Source organism: Mustela nigripes, chromosome 7 (genome assembly GCF_022355385.1).
Source record: "Mustela nigripes isolate SB6536 chromosome 7, MUSNIG.SB6536, whole genome shotgun sequence".
NCBI lineage: Eukaryota > Metazoa > Chordata > Mammalia > Carnivora > Mustelidae > Mustela > Mustela nigripes.
The window spans coordinates 8,768,432-8,790,921 of record NC_081563.1 but is presented as its reverse complement, the minus strand read 5'-3'; the positions used below and the strand labels follow the sequence as shown (position 1 = coordinate 8,790,921).

Here is a 22,490-nt window from a genome sequence, read left to right as displayed (position 1 = left end):
CTGGTGGGGGTGGCATAAGGCCTCCCTCACCCCAGAGACACAGGTCCTTTGCCTGGGCCGATGGCGGCAGGGGACACTGAGAGCCCCAGGGCTGCTGGGTTCCTACAGAGGGTCCAGCCTCCCTCCTGCAGAAGCAGGTGCTGACCAGCTTCCACAAAGCAGAGGAAATGCAACCCGTGACGTCAAGAGATAACAATCTTCTCCCCAAAGAAGAACACGGACAGAGGCATGTTTCTCTATTCACAGGGGTGATTTCTGTGCAGAGAAATGTCAACACTGAATGGAGATGGGGGGGGGGGGGGGCGCGGCAGCAGGCTCTACACGCAAGGGAGGTGGAGACGGTGGGCGCTACGGCTTGTCCGTGGCCAGGCGTTTTTGATATGTTCATGCGCCAAGCCCTGGGCTCACCTGCATTCATTCATGGTTATTTCCACGCTGCGGATGAGGCGATCTGGACAAAAGAGGTTATGTAACTTGTCAAGATTGAGTCTGCTGATAAGCGCAGGAGCAGGGACTAGAATCCAGTGACTCGTCCTCCACACAGGAATAACCCGGTCTTCTCCTGAAGCTCAGGCCTTCCTTTGGAGGCTCTAAGTGAAACTGGTGGCCTCCTGCAAGACGCCACCCAGGCAGATCAGCCTATTACCACGACAGGGAGGGGGAGAAGCTGGGGAAGCTGGGCACTACCCTCCAGCAGATTCAGGGTCCCCTCCCACACACGCCCCTCCCACTCTACAGGGCACGTCTGATCTGACCACGGAAACCATGGATGCAAAGGGTGTGTCCACACTGAGTACAATCTGGGGAGGGGTTTAACTTCCTCAAAAAGCAAACAAAACAACCTTAGTTTGGCCCTGCAGAAACATCCCAGGGATGGAGGAGAAGCAGCAGCACAAGCCTGGGAACGCTGTGGCCAGTCCAGGCCTGGGGAGCGGGGTCTTTCACTCTGCACGCACCTGGTATCCGCCTTCCCCTGTGTGCATCTGGTCGACCTTCTGGCCTTTCTGAGACGCAGGTTCCCCCATCCCTTGCCCGGTCTATCACCCTCCCCAGCACCGATCTACTATTGCAATTAAACCAGAAAGGAGGAACCCTCACATCACAAGAGGTCCACTCCTCGTGAATGGCTGCCTGGGAGGCGGAGCTCATTCTCCATGAGCCTCAAGCGCCCTGGGAAGGGCTTGCCCACAATGGCACCGCTTTATGAATGACTTTAGGACCGGCTGGCTACCGCGAGCGCCTCCCCCGACCCCGTACACGTCTGGATCATTTCACAGCCGCCCGCAGAGAGGCAGTCTTCATTTCTGCTGGAGGAATGTGCAGCTCAGAGGCATGAAAGGACTCATCCAAGACCAGGTAGCTAACGAGGGGTAGAGAAAGAATCCGAATCTAGAACCCAGGTCGAAATAAAATGGAAGCAAAGGAATCGGCGGTGCTGCTAATTCAACAAAAGTTAGCAACAGAAGGCACGTTGACAGCAGGCCCTCAGGTAACATGGGTGTCATGTGTGTATCATGTCTTCACAGGTGCTTGGGGGGAACTGGACTGATGGCCCTGACCGTTCTACCAAGAACATGTTCATGGGTGGTCATGGGTTCAGTTACACATGGTCATTGGAAATCCACACGTAAGGAGTCAGCACACAGGCCGGCCTCGTTCTGAACCCAGTGGGGCTTAGCCAACTTCACTCTGTAAAGCTTTCCGCTTTAGTCTCTTGCAAGAGCATCGGACAGTAAGAGGCACATCCTTGAGAGAGAGAAGACCATGCGCAAAAGAGGGGGTCTGCTGATTTGAAGCTTAATAAAGTGGTACTTCCAAAAGCCTCATCTGTCTTTTTTCCCCCAAAGGACCAATGCATAAAGGACCAGAAAACAGGCAGTCTCCATCCTTCAATGTTTCAAAAGCCTTTCAATTTAATCCCTTTGTTTTGTTGTCAGGAGAGGCAGAGACTCTAGTCCTATGGAAACACCTACTGCTGAGGTCGTGTTGCTTAGGATGGATAGTGAGGGCTGCCAGCAGCACTGGCCCTGTGAGGTCCCAGGCTGCTGTCCCCTCTCAAAACACAGGCAGCATGCTTCACACAGGCCACTGTGCAGACCAAGAAAGAGAAACTGTGCCACAAAACTCTACAGCTGCAGGGACACACAGAGGGAGAAATTCGCTGAGTGACAAAACCAGTCTCCTACTCTGAAATTGAGACATTCGAAAGCAAAACAACGAGGAAGGCTACAAGGCATTATTCCTCTTCCACAAAAAGTTGACCGCTGGCTGGAGAAAAAGTTCTTATCAGCTACTGATGAGAACATTTGGAATGTCCTTGAACATGAGAGTGACCTTCTCAGAGCTGCCCAGACAGAGACACTTGTCATGCCAGGAACGGCCAGGTCCTCCAGGACTTCAGCGCAGTGGGGGCAGGGAAAGGGCTCTGGAGTGAAATGAAAGGATTTCCAGGCCTGCTCCAGCAGCATGCTGGCTGTATGACCTTGAGCAAGGTCACTTAACTCCTGTGCATCCCAGTCACCTTGCCCAGCTACCATAGCCTGGTCTTTGATAGTGCATGGTTTGCATCTTTACTAATAAAAGGAGAAGAGGGAGCTATTCTAAGATCTCGAGTGTGGGGTGACACCTTTTCTCTTCTTTGGCCCAGAAGGAGAATGGTAGCTCCCTGCTGCAGGGCTGCATGGGCTCAGATCCTGTCAGACAGGTTGGGGACAGGTGATGAGCAGTTTCCTCCCTGTCACTACCGCTTCCTTTTTCCGAAGATAATGCTCTCTCGAGTTAAAAAGGATTCGCTTTGACATGCTTACTCCAGTGAGGTGTTCTGGTTTCACATCCACATGGGATACTTCTTTCTAGAAAGGATCATGCTCTTTTACAAAAGTCAAACTCAGCTCCAAACTCAATGTCCTTGTATTGGAAGCTTCCAACGTCTTGGGATTTCTTCCTTAGGCCCTGGGACATCAAGGATTTCAGCTTTGTCACCACACACTCCTGGGCACTCTTCACTTCCCCTGAAAGACAAGCCAGGCCTGAAGGAAAAGGCCTTCAACAGCAAATGTGAGGTATGTCTCAGTTCCACTTGCTTCCAGCCAGCTGTGGTCACTGAGGCCAGCATTCTCACCTTGGGGCTCTGATTCCAGGCAGCAACAGGAGAGGACTAAAACACGGCCCCTCGGGAGACCCTCGAGTCCACATGTGCTCCCATGTCCTGTGACTTAGAGATGTCCACCCTTCTATGACTCACTTCATAAACACGTAGTTACCATGCGCGTGCGCTCACTGGACACGCCCCCCTGTATCTGTGTTGGTGCCTGAAATTCCTCTCGAAAGAGCACAATCAAAGGGGACATTTAAAAACTTGGATCCCTGCCAGAGAGGACATTCATTGCCCTTACTCCCTGTGGCAGGCAAATGAATTTCTTGAGAGCAGATTTAATAGAGAATATGTCCTCACTTCTGCTCTTTCTAGTCTATAACTTTGAGACTTCACACAAGGTTTTGAAGTTCTCCTCCATCAAATGAAATGATGGTACCCACCGTACCCCCATTCACAGAGAGAATTATAAGTTAGGTCAACAATAACCTCATACTAGGTCTCTAAAGTGGTTCCAAACAACCACCTCATATTTTTGTAGTTACAGTGATTACATTTCCAAGAAAGGTGGAACGCAGAAGGACAAAGAAACCATCTTTGGCAGTATTCCGCTGGGGGTCAAGTAGCTATTTAACTTCCAATGAGAATTTTCAAAGAAGCAGACACCTGATGTTATAACTGAGAAGACCTCAGAACCAATAAAACAAAGCCAGGACAATACAGGGATAAGAAACTTGAGGCCAGGAGGAAGGAATCAAACTAAAAGTTCATAGAAAAGGGTGCCTGGGTGGCTCAGTGGGTTAAAGCCTCTGCTTTCGGCTCGGGTCATGATCCCAGGCTCCTGGGATGGAGCCCCACATCGGGCTCTCTGCTCAGCAGGGAGCCTGCTTCCCCCTCTGCCTCTGCCTGCCTCTCTGCCTACTTGTAATCTCTCTCTGTCAAATAAATAAATAAAATCTTTAAAATAAAATAAAATAAAAGGTCATAGAAAGCATTAAAGGTGAAACCAGAATAATAACCAGAGTCTGCAGGCTCCAAGGGCAGGTCCTTCTGGGCCAAAGAAGAGAAAAGGTGTCACCCCACACTCGAGATCTTAGAATAGCTCCCTCTTCTCCTTTTATTAGTAAGGATGCAAACCATGCACTATCAAAGACCAGGCTATTAGCTGTCACAATGCCGAAGATACTTGTTTGAGAAAAAATATGGAACATAACCAGTCTCCGCAGCCAGCAGCTCTCTGCACTTTCTATACTCAGTTGCATTATAAACCGTCATCAAATTATTTCATTTGGGTTAAGTAACCACAGATCCTTTACCTTTGCTAATCCCCAAATGCTTCCCAGATATTTGCTTCCCGATTAGCTCTAACCATAAAATGAAAAAAACAAAAACAAAAACAAAAAACAAACAAACAAACAAAAAGCAAAAAATAAAGCAGACACCACGAGATGTCATTATATGTCTATTCTATAGGATATCATTCTACAGGACAATAATCGATAGCCTAAAATATCCCAGGCCATTGGGATACATGGCACAGTAACTGGCAGGCAGAAAGGGCTAATAGATCTGCACCAAACACATAAAAGAAACTCCAGGTTTAAAAAAAAAAAAAAAAAAGTACTCCAGATATATTTGTTGAGTGAATGAATGAATGACGTGCATGGCTTTGTACTCAGATGGTCCTTAATAGCATCATGACCACGGATCTCCACTTCATGAACCACTTTCCCAGGAGGAGCCGAGGATACCCAAGGTCATCATGGTAATTCCACGACCCACGTGGGTAGAAACTCTAGAACAATTTCTGGAACAGTCAGCAGTGAATGTAAATCACTTGCCTCCACGCCTCTAAAAAAGCAGATGCTTCAGAAGAAAAGGAGGGGCTCGGCAGAGTTTTACAATCAAAGTCAGCTGGAAGAGAAAGCAGGCCCCGTGGGTTTGCTCAACAGAATGTCGTGAGTGAATGGAAGAACCAGAATGGAACCCAGATGCCCAGCGTCCTGCCCCGCTGTCTCCCGCAGTAACACAGACCCTCACATCACTGAGTACGCGCCTTGGCAGCTCCCTTACCTGCAACACCGGTCCTTCCTACATCGTCCGTAACAAACTCACCTTTCTAGGGAAGCCCAAAACACCTCTTCTATAAATACTTTCTTGACTTCCAAGTCCTACTTAGAGTGGACATCCCAGCCCCCAGGTCCCATCTGACCCCCTACATAATCTCCATTCAGGGCGTGGAACGTTCCTTTGTAGGTGAGTTGACTTGCTAATGCACCCTGATATTCACAGGACTGAGAATTGTGAGGAAAACACGCGCAGTTCATCCGTGCATACACACGCGCTTGGGGAACATCCACTGAGTGAAGGAATGCACGAATGAATTAGAAAGGACTGATGCCAGGCACGGAGCGTTCTGAAGGTAGGATTATTTCCAAAGCAAAATTGGTGCCTTTACTCATATTAAAAATGTCACACCGGCTTGCAGCCACCTTTAGAATTCACGACACCAAAAAAAAAAAAAAAAAGCAAACGAACAAACAAACAAAACCCAGAAAGAAACAAAACAAAACCTTAATCAGGCTACCCTGGCACCGGAGCTCTGACATTCACTAACACCCTGGAGGAGCCGCAACGGGGTTTCCCGGGGCACTTAAAACATCACAATAACCCATTCACCTCCCTCTGTCCTCCCCGCCTCCCTTGGAGGGCAGGCAGCAAAAAAAAAAAAAAAAAAATGTCCATTCGAACCTCTCAACCAAGCCGCTCCTGAGCAGCCCGTCAGAGCACCAGCTCTGGACGAGTGACACTCACCTTTCTTCGTCCTTAAAGATGAATTTCCGCAGCTTCAGATCCCGCAGCACCAGCCCCCCATCGTGGCAGTGGGCCACGGCCGAGGCGATCTGGTAGAACAGTCTGGCCGCCTCCTCCTCCCTCAGTTTCTTGCAGGTGCGGACAAACGAATGCATGTCCCCATAGCTTCGCTCAAAGAACACATAGGCTTTGGTCTCTCCCAGGATGATTTCGGTGATTTGGTTGATGTTGCTGTGGGCAGACAGGCAAAAGCACGGGGCCAGGGATTCCTGGTAGCAGCTTATATCGAACACCTAGGACAGGATTCACAACAAGACCAAGAGTCAGGGGCGCCTCGTAAACCACCGAATCACAGAATGGCACGGGCTTTTGAGGAGACAGAAGGCAGACAGAACTTGGGACACAGACCACACTGGCCCTGCCTGTTCCCAGCTGTGTAATGTTGGATAAGCTGCTTGACCTCTCTGAGCTTCCAAGTCTTCATGTGTAAAATGGGCAAATGACACTTGACTTACACCGCTGGGAGGATTATAGGACAACATGGGGGCAAAAGCACTTTGCAAGATGTAACACGGGACACAAATGGTTAAGTCTTATTACTTTTTTCTCTCTATCCCCATCCCCTGTTTATAAAAAACACTAAGGAAAAATCTAAGTGACCTACCCCAAGCTACACAGACAAAGCCTTGTTTTCCTTCCAAACACCAAAACAGAACAGAGACGGACATCACTATACAACTGTAGCAATTGTGTACAACCTATTCTATGGTATGCAAGTGTGTCTTATAGCACTCCACAACATATTAGCAATTCACAGAGTAAATACGTAGGCTTTGCCTTAAGGTCCTCTAATTCAATACCTTCATTTCACAGATGTGGATATCGAAGCTCAGAGAACAAGTCGAATCGAGCCCCAGCGGCAGAGCTAGGAATAGGGCACACGGTCCGTAATAGGGAAGCAGACACGTTTCTCGATTCCCTCCACAGCTATCTAGCTCAATGAATCAGTTATGCAATGATTTTCTATGAATCAAAATTAGCCTGTGAAATGCCACCTCATTGTCGGGTTATTTAAAGAGAAAATCCATCCTCAATACCTTTTTGAAACCAACCTAAGAGGAATTAACACTGCAGAGAATCTCTGAGGTTATAAGAAAAAAGGCTTTCATTCATTTCAAGACCTCCACTAAATCGGAAATACAAATCCCTGGGTTTGGAATGTGGTTTCACTCTCTGCCTGGGAATGGAGGCACATGACTCTCTTCTGTGCCTGCATGAGTGAGGGGCAGGCACGAGGTGCTTTGCTGGAAAGCCCTGCAGGCCAAGAAGGCTCCAGCAACGAACACTTAAAACGGTCCCCGTGCACCATCATTCAGCTTCTTAAATCTTCGTCATTAGTTGGAACATCCTCTCCCTCATCCTTAGTTTGCAGCCTGGCCTAGAAATCGCCCAACAGAGACTCTAATCCTGGTGTGGCCACCAATAATCCGGATAAGATGGATAAAGCACTCAGGGACCCCGGGCCTCCTCCCTCCTCTTCCTAATTGGAGATGTGATTTAGAACCCGGTTGACCTTTTTGGGTCCGGATCCCACGTGGGAACCTGAGAAAAGCTCTGTCCCCTCTCCCAGGACAATGCCCGTTCTCTAAGGAATGCACAATACTGGATTCATTTTCGAGGGATTCACAGGCCTTCGGAAACCCGTCCAGGGACGCAGGCTGCCATCTGAGAGCCAGGATTGAAGAGAAGTCGCCCTCAGGTTCAAAAGCCTGAAGATATCTGTGAGTCAAAGGAGGACAGTAAGAACCTCAGGAGGGCTGGTGCTAACCCAGGGCGAGGAAGCAAAGTAACGTTGTGAATGAACCATAATGAGGCATCTCAGGAAGGCGGCACAGCTGCTGCCACTACAACCTAGAATTTAAGAATGAATACTTCAACGTCTCCGGAGACCACAAATCACACCGTGATACTGTCAAATGATGACCTACGAGCCGTGACCTCAGAGGTCCGTTCAATTAGGAATCTGAAATGCCTGAGTCAACTCTAACACCCAGACTGCGGGCAGCAGAAATCTAGGAAAGCCTCAAAAATTTCACAGAGAGTAATAAACGTTTTGCAGTGGCTAATGTCAACACGCTGTGTTATATAACAGGGGAGGAGGGTGATGTGTTCTGAAGCACCAGGCTGCAGACTCTCTCTCCAGTGCTCCTGGAGTTACCATGCCTTATCATATACTTCCTCCTTCAAGTTGCGTTTAAAAAAAAAAAAAAAAAAAAGGTGGTTTTTACTCAGCACCTTCAGTCTGCTATTCTGTCCCACTGATGAAAAACTGAATGGACATAAAAATTTAAAAAAAAAAAAAAATGCACGGCAGCTTCAAGAAATAGCCAGCACCCTCTGTAGGAGATCAAATTCCAAGATGGTGGACAGAGTATGAAAAATAAAACAAATACTTCTGTTCTCCCTAATGGGTAGGTACCAAACTTTCAGTAGCAGCTGTAACAGGCATTTATGGGGTTGGACTGATATTTAAACCATCATCTTCAAATGCAAAATCAAGCCATAAGCCTGGTTGCCAGCTTCTTTTAAATGTTTAATTTGGAGCCTTAGTAATATAATCTGGCAGTTGAGATAAGGCAGTAAGATTAGGCCATCATTAGTAGCATTTGCAAAAACAAAAAAATAAACAAAAAAACAAAAAGCAAAACCATGTGCCCATTATGCCAAGATAGTAATTATGTCCATGGGCACAGTAGCTCCCAGCATTTCATGAAAAGTATAAGGTAAAGACCCCCTAAAGCTGCCTTCCTTCATTTGCCTAGCTTACAGTGGGCTCGGGGAGACAATGAACAGGCTTGATTGTCTTGGTTAAATGACCCCAAATAGTGTCCTGTAGAATTCCCTTCTATAGTCCTCTACAGGAATGGCATCTTTTCATTTGGTCTGTTTTTGCAAAGACTTTTTCCTTGGGTCAACACAGAGCTAGGAGACAGGAGCTCTGTATTCTGAGACAGCAAAAGGAACTTGATTCAACGTGTAGATTTCACAGTGCCTCGCAGTAAGCGGAGTTCACGCTGTGTATCTGAGGGAAGCTGCTGGAAGCAGCCTTATAAAAACCCCTTGGAGCTTCCTAGGATATACACAGCTATGCCTGCATACAAAGTCACCCACCCACATCACCCCTGGTAAAAAGGCAGGAAAACAGGCCGCCGTGTCTTAAAGGGATGACCTCTGCCAAGCAGAACAATGATACTGCACTTAAACCCACTGGCAGCCCCACAGTAATTGGTGAGGGGCTGATTCAATCTTTGCAAGAACTAAACCGGCAGATTAAGTACAGTTTCAGGCCAAAGAGCACGTCTACAAATGACACGGTGAGGTCAGCCCCAAGTGAAATATGTCTTGAAGAATCTGGAGGGAGAAAGAAAGAGCCAGGGCAGGTCGCCCTGCCTTTAAACAACAACAACAAAAAATACCAGTAAGATGCTCCTGCAGAATGTGAAGGCAGAGTCCCTCTACTTAAAAGCGTCTCCAGCTCTGGAGAAATACTAAAATGCTATACCCAAGTTAAGCAAAAGGAGGGAACACACTCACTGCTGGGGGACTGTGTGTATATCATAGGAGAGTAGCAGCTCTGTGGAATTCATTCATTTCAAAGGATGACTCCCCTATTGTGCAACCTTCTAGGTCTTCGGAGAATTCAATCCAGCTCCGAATAGCCTGCTGAATTTTGGTTAACAGGGCACAGTCACTTGCTCAGGATCTCAGTAACTTAGGAGAAGATGCAAAATACCAAATCCTCCGGAGAAGTGGAGGGCTGTATTTAAAGAGCCTCTGATTTCCCCCTGAGATCTGAACTGAGGAATTGCGAAACTGACTGAAGACCTCCACAAAACGCATTATTTACAATGCAAGACTCCAGCCCCCTACAAAATAAAGCAATCTGTGGTTAATGGTAAAAGTGCAATGTATTATCTGTAGCATAGCTGTGCAGGGCTCCTCACTCCTCACTACCCCCTGAAACCCCCCTCCCCCAAGAAAAACCAAGAGTGACCAAATGTAAAATTAAGTGATAATGAATTCTTGATCTGTGCCCAATGTCTGGGGAGCTGTATGCCTTACTCTATCCTTTTTTTTTTCCCCCACTGTTCCCCTTCTCATTCCCTCATCTGGAGTGCGCACACAAAGACACACAGACACACCAGTCCCTGTTGGGGGTCAAAGACAAAAAGGAAACTGAAGTGCCCATCTCTGTATTAGCACTGCTAATCCCTGCAGCTCCAAACGCTGGCCTATAAACCATCCTGGCAAAGGTGTGTGCTGGGGGTGGGGGGCGCGAGGGGGGTGTTCAGGCACGGAAGTCTGGAGATGAGAAGAAACGAGACAAGAGAGGAAGACCCAGAGGACTCACTCTTTCCTACACCCAAAGGTGCGCCTGTGGCTTTGCTTTCCACCCCCCCAAACCTCCTTTCAAGGCTGCAGGCAGCAGAGAGCTCTTTGTAAACTCCTTCCCCGCGCTGGGCCCCTGGCTCAGCCAGAGGGGACACCTTTGTGTGTCTCTTTTAAAGGGCACCTTCCGAACAAAGGTTTAACACCTGCACGCTTCTAAGAACAATGGCTGCGAAAGGAACCCAGTCATCAGTGCCTTCAAATTAGCGGGGGATTCCCTACTCCTCGGTGGAAGGGGAGGGGGCTGGCTAGACCCAGGTAGAACCCCCTCGGGCAGCGGCACCCGGCCCTGCGCCGAGGCGCTCCACGAGCCTTCGGGAGAACGCGTGTGCGTGGCCCCCGCGCAGTCCCGCCGCCCTTCCGAGCCCCGGGCTCTCCCCGAAACGCCCCCGCCGCAGCCCGCCCCATTGTCTGCAACGCACTAAAAACTTCGCAACTAGTCGAACGTGAACAAATAAATAAACCCATTTAACGAGGCCACAGATCATTATCCCGCGAGCCTCCCTCCTCCGGGCTCCGGAGCTTGGCGACCTCCCGCCCCCTCCAAACGGCCGGCCGGGGAACCTTTTTAAAAGACAAAAAGCGAAAACAAGCCCCGGGCTTTTTACCTTGCACACCAGCTCCTCCCCACTGTGCAGATGCACGGCACGAAAAACGTGGTCTCCCTCCAGAGGTTCCAACAATAAGTATTTCCCGATGCAAGAAACGCAATGCGACAAGTTCGGAGTCTCGGGCGGGCTCGGGGAGCCGAGGTTCGGGCTGAAACTCTGGCTGGGTTCGGCGGACCTTATAGACGACAACTCTTCGAAATCCTGGGTTTTGTTCCGCGATCTCCCATATCTTGCTATTGTGATGGGGGTAGACCTGTGTATGTTCATGAGTGTGGGGATCGCACTCGGCAAACAAAAAACCCGCTGGAGAGATGAGTCGCCGGCGAGCGCGGCTGCGGGCGCCTCCGAGCCACGGATTTTAAAACGGAACGAGAGGGGAGGGGACGGGAAGGGGGCTACGTGGAGAAGAGAGTTGGAAGCCCCCAGATGGGCGCCGCCAGGCACCTTGTCGGCTCCGAGCCCGGCTCCCGGGGGTGCTCAGTCGGCAGGAATTCGGGTCCTTTTGTTACCCCAAAGCAGCCGGCGATTTGCAGAATCTCCGCACTTTTAGTTTCTCTCTCTTTCTTTCTCTCTTTCCAGCGCGGATCTAGACGAGCGACCAGATTGCTAAGGTGGGGAGCTGCAACGCCAGGTCTCCCGAAGCGATCCCCACGCAGGCTTCCGAATCGCAGACGGGGCGGGGGAGCCCTGCTGTAGTTTACGCGACCCTCGCGCGGCGCGCGGCCGCAGCTCGGTCCCCACGCGTTAGAAACCAAACAAAAAGAAAAAGGAAATAAGCACGGGGCTACCGGCTCGCGCCGCACGGCACACAGAATCCGCGCTGCACCCCCTTTTTTGGTGGAAAGGGTGGGGGGCGTGGAAGGGGGGGGGACGCCGGAGAGGGTAGTTACCTACGTTTTAACTGTAGATGGCGTCTGAGACTTTTCCAAGGATCGCAAGAGCTCTCCAAAATTTAAACAAACAGACAAAAAAAAGGAAAAAAAAATAAAAAGAATAGCAAGGGAGCATTTAACTTAGAGCGGTCAGCGCTGCCAACAAAAGATTGCAAAAGCTGGGCACAGAGTTGCGGCGCGGGCCGGGCGCAGGTACCGCGACAAAGCCCAGGTTGGCCCGCCGGGCGGAGGTCAGCACAGGCTCATGCTGCCGCTGCTCGCTCGTGCTCCAGATCGTCCTCCGAATAAAGCGAGAACTGCGGCCAGGGACGAGGGTAGATCCGTGGTCTCCGATGCCCCCGGCACGAGCTTCCGGGGGGGGGGGGGTTCCTCCGGGCGCTGGAAGGGGATGAGCCCCCAGCCAACCTGCGGCGTTCCTTTCCCGCTCGATAACTGGATCTTGCCTTGGAATAATTTACAACCACTCCGTCTCCCCCGACCCTAAACCTAAATTGCCCGGTGGGGTTTGTTTTGGAGAAAATTGATGGCTTTTCTTCTTCGTCTTTTTTTTTTTTTTTTCCTTTCTTCCCCAGAGGTAAGAAGAATGTGTATTTAAAATTGAAGGGGATGGCCGACGGTGCCCGAGGCCAATCCCCGAGCTCAGCACGCCCGCAACTCCCGGCGAGGCGGTATTAATAGTTACTTACGTGGCCGGGGATCTCGGAGCGAGCGGGGCCCTGTGTGCGCGTGTGTGCGCGCGCGCGCCTCGCTCGCTCTCCGTCTCCCCATTCAATGTCACCGACACATTTCCACGGAGCCTCCGCCCCCCCCCACCCGCAGCACCCGCGACTGGCTCAGCCCAGGGCCGGCCCCGCCCCACCCCCGCCCGGGCCCCCCTCATTGAGCCGGGCGCCCATCAATCAGCCCCGCCGCTGCCAGTCCTCGGGCGGCTCCCCCGCGCCCGCCGGCCGCTGCCACTGCCTTTGCAGCTCCCGGCCCCGGCGCGGGCGCGGGCGCCGGCCTCACGGCTCCCTGGCTCGGCAGCCGCGCAATATCCTTCCGCGGCCCGGGGCTGGGAGAGAGCGCACCCGCGACCGGGAGCGAGGGTCGCGGCACCTCCGCCGTCCTCGGCGGCTGAGCGGGAGTGGCGGGGCCGCAGCTGCCCGCGCGTCTCCCCGGAGCGGCTCCATCGGCGCTCGGGGTGCTTCTGGGTACCTAGTTCCTCTTCCTGGCGCGCTTCCCCGGAAAGCCGGGCATCCTGAGAGCACCGGGCCGCTGCGCTTCTGATGCTGCTCAGAGCCAGGAGCTCTTCCCTGCTGGTGATCCCTTGCATCAGCGGTGCTGCCTGTAGTTTCACAAAGTAGTTTCATTATCTCTCCCCAACACTCAAGTCCCCATTTAAAAAGAAAACAGTGGCTTGCTTTGGGTTGATACCGCCCTCCTGTTACCACCTCCCTAGCCCTCACTCTCCACCATCGGGGGCTTTGAGTGTTTTCAGCATGAAGACACCTTTTTAACTCAGACCGAATTTAATCACTAATTCTCCTGTCAGGGCAGTGCCCAGAGGACCTTGGTATCCATTGAAATAGACCCCCTCATGCACGCTTTCACGTGCGCTTGGCTCCCACCAAGCGCGGGCGGGGCTGTGCAAGATCTCGTCCGTTATCCACCCCCGTGCCGTTCCCCCACCCCGGTGCACACAGTACAACAAACGCTTTCAACGTGGAGAATCAGGTGCAGTTTCACAGGTCGCCCCTCCTGGTCAGTTATTCTCAACTTTCTGGGAAGGCTCCAGTCCTCTGGTTTGGACAGAAACACCCCAGGCCAAGATCTTGAACTCCTCCAGAGGCTTGGGTCTCAAGGCCTGAAAACTGGTATATCTTGGGAAACCAAAAGCAATATGGTTGTGGATGAACATCTTACAAAAAAAAGAAAAAAAAAAAAAAGAGGAAAGAAAGAAAAAAGCAAGGGACTGGGAAAAGTGATTTAAAAGATTCTTGGAGTCCTCTGAGCTTCTATATGGACGTATGCATATTTTCTAACACAGGAGGGACAGGGGACCATACAATTTATTGTCCACAGTAGGACTGTTTTGAGTAGAAAGGGGGCCTATTTATAATTATGTGCAGCTGAGTTACTCTAGAGATAAGAAGTTCCTGGAAGCTGGCCAGAGAGGACATGGAGGAGTAGACAGAAGGCCACCACAGGGCCAGAGTTTGCAAAGAAGGTCAGGAAATGGCTTTGTGGGTCCTGGCACTTCTCACCATCGTAGTGCTCTCGCAAACCTACCTAGGACTCTGCCCCTGGCCCCATGGGAGTTCATGAGTTCTCGCAGACTATCACCGTGACTGCCAAGCAAAGTCCTTTAATCCAGTTCTGTCGCCTGAAGACACTGGAGTGTTTGTGTCCGTCTCGGGAGCAGACCTGAAGCAGCCTCTGCAGATGGGTTAGAAAGGCACTGGCCTCCTCCGTTACAGTGGCCACCAAGACTGCTTTATTATAACGAGGGGCTGGGAGCATTGTCCCAGTCCCATCTGGGCCTCTGATTTCAAATGAAAATTGAGTCAAGACTTTTTTCCTCCCTGGGTCCCTGTTTCTTCAACTGTAAAATGAGAAGCGTAACACCCGCCCTGCTCAGCTCACGTGATTGCTTTAGAATGATATTTTCAATTCCAGGAAATCTATGCAGGCTTCCTATAAGCCAGGCCCTGTGCTGGTTGTTAAGGACCCACATATGAGTAAGATTTGGTCTCTGCCACCCAGGAGCTCAGAGTCTAGCCCCAGAGAAGGCATGGAAATACATCATTTCATTGCATAACAATGTGGCAATTAGAATATCAAGGGAGCATACAGGAAGAAACAACTTTTCCTGGACTTCAGGGAGTTTTCCCAGAAAATGTAATTCCTTTTTTTTTTTTTTTTTACCTTGAACTAATCCAGAGCAAATGTTTACTGAAGCCTACTACGTGCCAGACACTGGCTATGAAGATACAATGATATAGAAATATATATGTGCTGTCTTGGTGGGCCTTGGAAAAATTCTATGAGCCATAAGATAATATGAATAAGAGATCCTCGTGGACATTTCAGGCAGAAAGAAAAATGTTCAGAAGCAAAGGAGTGGGGGAGTGGGATCCTCTGAAATCTCTAGTTGACTCACCACGCTTCAGTATTGGCAGTTTGGGAGCAGGGGCCAGGCCTGCAGCTGGCCAGATGGGTTGAAATTAGAATGCCAAGGGACCGGAAGGCCATCTAGAGACCATGCTCTTCTTGGTAGCGGGGATATACAGCGTCAAATCTGGCGATAAACTGAGAAGTGGCAGGGTCTGATTGGGGTTTTAGAAAAATCAGGCTGCAGATCATGTGCATGCTTTCCAGAACATTCCAGCGAGCTTCCCAGGAAAGAGAGAGCTCTGTAGCTAGAGAGATCAAGAAAATTATATACTGATAGTGGTGTGGAACTGATGCTTACATGACTGATAGTGTATTTATTACTTCTGATATGAAGTATGCAGTGACTACTTCCTCCTCATTCTCCAAGGCCAGGTTCATGTCCTTTGGAAGCTACTGCCATACAGGGTAAATTAGATAATTATACCAAGTGCTTTCAACATTCTTATGCTTATTAACAGTCCTCCTGGTCAGATGGGGGAGGGGGGGGGAAGCAAGTAGTGAGAAGATCTAGGTGGGACTTCTCATTCACGCACTATTTAGCCAGATGGCGTTGGATGAATTTAGAATATCTTAACTATACAGTAAAATTATTATCTAACACATGAAAATTCTGGAAGATGTGTATAAGGCAACAAGTATAATGTCTTGCAGGTAGTGGAAAGAGTTATTATTATTATTTCTATTCCTACTTTTATTATGATTAGAATATACATCTGCAGAGCAATCCAGCATGCAATGATTAATAATAGTAATAATAGATACGGGCGCCTGCATGGCTCCATCAGTTAAACATCTGCCGTCAGCTCAGGTCGTGATCTCAGAGTCCTGGGATCCAACCCCTGATTGGGCTCCCTGCTCAGGGAGGGTCTGCTTCTCCCTCTCCCTGGGCCCCTGCCAGCTGCTCATGCTCTCTCTCTCAAACAAATAAATAAAATTGTCTTAAAAATGGGAATAATCGATAAAATAGATAAAATGCCTAGAGTATCAGAAAGATGTGTGGGAGCTGTTAAACATACAGTGGTAGGAATGGCTACATACCATATGTAGCTATGATTTAAAAAAAAAAAAACAAAAAAACGGTAATTTAGAGAAGGGAGGCCCTTGTTAACCCATCTACTTTAATCCAGACTGGATCAAATCCAGTCGTCTTAGTTTATTAGCCTGCTGTGCATGCTTTCCAGAATATTCTCCATTTTGCAATGAATTTAACTGCCCACTCCTTTATGTCAAGGCTCATTAGTTCATCCATTTAGTAGGCATGTAGTAGTAAATACCTGAGAGGTGTGAATTCTTAAGCTAAGGGCTGTGTTTATTAACTCGATCAATGGTTTTTGAAAACAATTCCTAAGATGACTGTATCACTTCAAGTCTACCAAAGGTGATGACCTTCAGCTTTCTTAAGCAGCTCATACAGCAAAACCTAGCTAGGCTCAAAAATTTGTGACCAACTTCCAGGACAAATTGTAGAGAATGCACCTTATGCCGATGTTCAGACTGTGGACCCCATGACTTCAGAACAGTCTGTTTCCATTGAGGTCTCTGTGAATGACAGCCCTGGAGGTGTTCAGAGCAGTTTTCCCAGCTGGATGTGGAGTGTGGAGTTTAGACTCATGGGGCTGGAATTCAAGAAGTAGACCACTCGAACTCCTACTCTCATCTGTTCTTTGTGTAAGGAGGAAGGGGAATATCCAGGGAAGAAGGTGCACTTGTCCACTGCTGTACCCACTGGAGAAGCATTTCGCCAGGTTTCCAGTGACCCTAGGGTTTAAGTGCAGTCGGGGCTGGGAGATACATTTTCAGTGGCAATGCGGCCTGTGGTTTGCTTCTAGGTTCTATGCCATAAATTGCCCCATTACTTTGGAATCTTCTCAATTACTAACTTTAATGTTAGTTATATTTAATTATGCCTTTTGAGTATGACTTTCTTTCTCTCTGGTTCTTACACAATGCTTCAAAATGAGTATCATTATCCTCGCTTTACAGATGAAGGAACCAGGACCCAGATAGATCAATTAATTTTTTTCCATGGTGACCGTGCAGGGGTGTGTGTGTGTGTGTGTGTGTGTGTGTGTGTGTGCATGTGTGTGTGTTGGGGAGGAAGAGGAGCAGGGCGATGAGTTCCTTCTGAAACTCTGATGTTTGACTACATCATGTTGCCTGTCATCAGGCATTCTAGAGAGTTCTAAACCTTTGGGTTGAATGGCCAACTCAAAACCTTCCCATAATGTGACTTCTTTTCTCAATTTTTTTTAAGCCACTCATGCCCAGAAAGCGGTTGTTTATTTACAAGATGATTCCTAGGAGTGCCTGTTAAAAGGTGACTTCTTGGGGCACCCAGGCAACTCAGTGATTTAAGTGTCCGTCTCAATCTCAGCTCAGGTCTTGATCTCAGGGTCATGAGTTTTTTTAAAAAAAATACATAAAAATAAATTAATAAAAAGTGACTTCTTGTTCATTTTATCACGGCAAGGTAAGGGATGTGTTTTTCTGTTTGGATAAATGGTCCAATGTATAAACACTAAAGAAATTGCCATGTAGGAAACATTTTCCTCCCAAGCCGTGGTTTTGTAAGCTCTTCTTCTCACACAGGAAAATAGCTCTGAGTCCTCAACAGTGAAATGAGCAGAAGAGAAGTGTTACTGATATTCACATTAAGAGGAGGGTAGGAACTCCAGCTTCTGGGAATTTTCTGGGTCTTGCTGATGGTCTATGATCCTATTACCCATTGTTGAGCAGCGAACAGAAAAGTGAAAGCAGGTAAAATAAACCGACCCCTCCAGGAGGTGGTCTCCATTTACAAGTCATTAGAGTGCTAGGTTTCTGTCCAGAGGAACTCAGCCTGAAGCTATTAGGGTAAATCCTGGGTGTGTTTCCATACAGGATAGGAGGAGGCCCCACAGGCTGGAGGGCTCTGAAGGGAACTTAACTTTCCTTCCCTTCTCGGCGTAAAGGTAATAATACTTTGCTGAGAGAGGGAAGAGGAGAAATAAGATGATTGCCTCAGTCCCCCTCCAGCTTTTAAGATCCAAATTTCAGTGGCGGGGGCGGGGGGGGGGGGGGGGGGGGGGGGGGAGGGGGACACAGGCTGGTCACCAGGAGACCAATGTCCGAACAATGGTGCATTGAGTTTTCTTCCCATTTGGGCTCCAATTCAGCCAATTAACAACATGGCCATGGATGGCCCTGATTGCTCAGATTCAGGTTCCTAAGAATTAACATGTGCAACAGGCTTGCCCACTTAGAGACCAGCTTACAGATTTGTCCCCTTCAATCCTCACAGCACCTCCATAAGGAGATTTTATTATCAGCTCTGGAAGAAGAAAGTAAGTCTCAAGGAACAGAAATTGCCGGGGACTAAGCCCAAAACCAGTCCTTCTGATGGCACAGCCTGCGTGTGCTCTGTGATCCAGCTCTGCTTCCCACCGCGGCTCCTTCCTTTTGTCCCTTTTCCTCCTCTGTGCGCCTCCTCTCTCTTCTTCCGACTTTGTGCACGTATTATCTTAAATTTAAAGCCCTTTTTGGATCCTATGGTGTGGGTCCTTGCATGAGATTTCATGTGATGAAAACCAGAAAGTTGCAACCGAGGAAAGTATGTCTGAACAGAATAGCAATAGAAGAAGAGCAGTTTCCACCTTGCGAACCCTGGATTGTTGCCAGGTGGGTTTGGAGCAGAGCACGCCGGGCGATGGGGACTGAGCCCCACGTGGGGAAGTCCACTCAGCAGACTCCGGGGTGGGGGGTGGGAACATGATATATCTCACGCTTGTCCATGGGTTTCGCTTTCAAATATGCATGAATGCTTTGGTGGTTAATAAAATATAAAATGTAAACAAATCACCGACTTCATAATACATTTTTTCTAGGTAGGCAATTAAAAATTATCTCAGCGTCCTTGCTATCTCTGGAGAAAACATGAAATTTTATCTCCTTCGCCGTGGGTCCCGGAACTTGAAGGCTGAGGCTTGCTCGACACTGGATGGTTGGTTCCTGACAATTCACCCGACATTGAGAAAATGATGGCGCAGGGTCCTGAGCCTGTACATTGGAGGAAAGGTTGCTGAAATAAAGTCCCTTATAAATGTGAGTGGTGCCCCAGGACCTAGGGGTCATTCTGTTCATTTGCATGATAAAAGATCCTGCTAATAAATATGACTTTTAGGGGGTTTTGCCACAGGGAAGTAAGCCACTTTCTCTGTGGGCCCCAGGGTTGCTCAATGACCACAAGGCTTGATCCCTGACAGACTTGAGGAAACAGCCTCTGGGAAAGAGCTCAGTGCAAAAGTCAAACGACTGTCCCTCAGCAGGCAGGTCCAGAAGACATTGAGTGAGCCCTTATTTAGAGCTTCAGGAGCTCTGTGGCCTTCGGTCAGTTCCAGGACATCCCTAACCCTTAGTTTTTTGCTTCTTTAAAATGGCCGCCATCATGAGGGTTCAGTGATGTGGATGACGTGCTCAGGTTGGCCCTTACTTACCACAAAGCTACCACCACCGTCACTACTCAGTCCTGCCAGGCCCCCTTCCCCTCCCCCTTCACTTGCTCCCCTGCTTCTCTCCTGCCTCCTCCGCTTGCTTGCCCTTACTGACCCTGCCCTGGGCAATACCCTTGAAGGTAAACTAAGGCCCCCCGCCTCCCCTTGAGCTGCTGTCAGCCTGGTGAGGAGAGACAGCACATCAGGGACTGGTGTAAAGACCAAAGGCACCGCTGGGAATCCCAGTCCAAAGTTCAATTCGGTTTCCATTGGCTGGGCCCATTCCTTTTCTTAACGTTCACTAAAATTCCTCAGGTAAAAGTGACAAAGGATCACATTTTGGAAATCCTTTACGTCGCTCATCATCTTCTGTCCTTGCAGGGCCCCTTCCTCTGTCCTCTCAGAGGAAAAAAAAAAAAAAAAAAAAGGCCCTGACATATGTCAGGAGGCCTTATCTCCAGATGACAAGAAAGAGTCAGACCCTGGTGTCATTCATGCAGCCTGCTGGACTCAGGAATGGGGCTATTTCAAAGGTAGGGACAATCCCAGAAGGATGTGAATCAACTTTCAGGCTAGAGGAGGCTTCCTTTGTGATTTATGTAACCAGGGCCCCAACTAAGAAAGAAGGGTAAAGATCTTGTCTCAGGTACAAAACGGAAAGGAACACCAAAAACCTCAGTAATCAAGAGAAATAGTACTTTAAAGCAATATTTAAAAAAATAAATAAATAAAAATCAAGGGAAAAAAATCCACAATGAAAAATACGTCCAGATTTTAAAGAAAGAATAAATCAGAGTCTGTGATGTTTCCTTTTGCCTCAGGCTCCAAAAAGGCTTCTCTGGCCCTCTTACTGATCTGGGCTTTCCCGAGGGGAGGGAAGAAAAGGTAGAAGGAAATGAGTAGCTTTTTCTGTGTTTAGTTTATAACCAGCTCTTTGCAAACACTATCTCCTATTTTCCTCAAGAGCCCAGTGTAAAATAGGCATGATTAATCACATTTCAAAGAAAGGAAAGGGAAGAGGTGTTCTTGTTGGCTAGTACAGGGTAGAGAGAGAATTCAAATTCAGACGAGGCCGAGCCCACGGCTTCTGACTTTTCCACCCCACTGTGGACCCACTCAGCCTGCTGAAGCCCTTGATTGTGCTCTTGTCAAAAGACAGTGTATTCGTCTGCTCCGGCAACCATAACCAAATTGCACTGACTAGGTGGCTTCGGCGACAGAATTTCGTTTTCTCGCAGTTGTAGAGACTGGAAGTCTAAGATCAAGGTGTTGGCTAAGTTGGTTTCTCCTGAGACCTCCTCCTGACAGGGTCACTTTCCCCCTATGTCTCCTTGTGGCCTTTTTCTCAGTGTATGTGCGTTCCTGGTGCCTCTCTCTCTTTTTCTCCTCCTCCCCCTGCTCCCCCTCCTCCCCCTCCTCTTCCTCCCCCTCCCCCTCCCCCTTCTTCTTCTTCTTCTTCTTCTTCTTCTTCTTCTTTTCTTTTTATTATGTTAGTCACCACACAGTACACTATTAGTTTTTGATGTAGCATTTCATGATTCATTGTTTGTGTATAACACCCGTGCTCCATGCAATACGTGCCCTCCTTAATACCCACCACCATACTCACCCTGCCCCTTCCCCCACCCCTCTGAAACCCTTAGTCTGTTTCCCAGAGTCCACAGTCTCTCATGGTACGTCTCCCCTTCTGACTCCCCGCCCTTCATTTTCCCCTTCCTTCTCCTAATGTCCGCCATGCTACTCCTTATGACCCAATTTTGCATCCACATGGACAGAATTGGAGGAGTTTATGCTGAGTGAAATAAGTTAAGCCAAGAAAGTGAATTTTCTTCTTCTTCTTTTATACATTTGTATTATCTATCCCTGCATTACAACAGCTCCTCAAAGCTTCTGTTTCCAAGGTCACTATGGTGTTACTGGCAGGATTCAGGCCCTTATATGTTGGCCTGAAGGTCTTATTTCTTCAGTTGATGTTGACTGGAAACCATTCTCAGTTCTTGGCCACTGGCCTCTCCGTAGAGTAGTTCATAGTATGGCAGCTTGCTTCATTAGAGCAAGTATTTGAGAAGGGCTAGACAGAGGAGACAAGCCTGACGGAAGCTACAACCTTTTTTAGTCTAATCTTGGAAGTGGCATCCCATATCACTTGGCCATATTCTACTCATTAGAAGCAAACTGCCAGGGCCACCCCAAAAAGATAGAAGAGGGTTACACAAGAATGTGAATACCAGGGGGCAGGGATGATTGGGAGCCATTTTATTTATTTTATTTATTTTTTAAAAGATTTTATTTATTCACTTGAGATAGAGAAAGAGAAAGAGAGAGAAGAGAGAGAATGCACAAACGGGGTAAGAGGCAGAGGGAGAAGCAGGCTCCCTGCTGAGCAATGAGCCTGACAAGGGGCTTCATCCCGGGAACCTGAGATCATGACCTGAGCTGAAGCAGATGCTTAACCAACTGAGCCACCCAGGCACCCCATGGAAGTGGTCTGCCTTGGTGTTCTCTGGGGTGATATATCAGAATCTTGGGATAGAGATTATTATGTTTAACTGGAAGGGGTAAAAGCTAAAAGGTGTTGACCCACACTGGTAGAACGGATATCCTTCTAATATCCAAGGATTTCTCCCTCTGACACGATGACTCCGTGGCTAGGTAATGAGACATCTCAGCTTCTCCGTCCCCTACTAACTTGATCTACCTGGAGACACATGAACATTTCTCTGGATTCTAAGAATGGGCAGACAATGCCCCAATCTGGAGACATGGAGGTCCTTGAGACTTAGGGGCATATTTTATATCCCTCTATACTCATAGTGCTAGAACAGCGATGGACACATGTTGGCTATTATCATTGTGTTCTGGGTAAGTCAATCTACGAGTGATGTTCTCTTAGAAATCTAGTGTTATGAAAAGAGCCTGGGCCTCGAAGTGGGGCAGAGGGACCTGGGATTGACCCAAATCAGTCTGTGCCTCTATACATCTGTCCCCATCCAGGACGTGCTGTTTG

The 22,490-nt window shown here is 48.6% G+C and overlaps 1 protein-coding gene across 1 annotated transcript in view; it reads right to left on the bottom strand.

Annotated features, from left to right (window-relative positions):
* Positions 1–12,675, bottom strand: part of TRIB2 (tribbles pseudokinase 2) — a 25,064-nt gene extending 12,389 nt beyond the window's left edge. The window contains exons 1-2 of the mRNA XM_059405171.1: positions 10,966–12,675; positions 5,909–6,201 (exon numbers count right to left, since the gene is read on the bottom strand). Coding sequence (XP_059261154.1) covers positions 5,909–6,201; positions 10,966–11,235 — 563 coding nt within the window. The 5' untranslated portion in view covers positions 11,236–12,675. The remainder of the gene's footprint in view (positions 1–5,908; positions 6,202–10,965) is intronic.
* Positions 12,676–22,490: the final 9,815 nt, after the last annotated feature.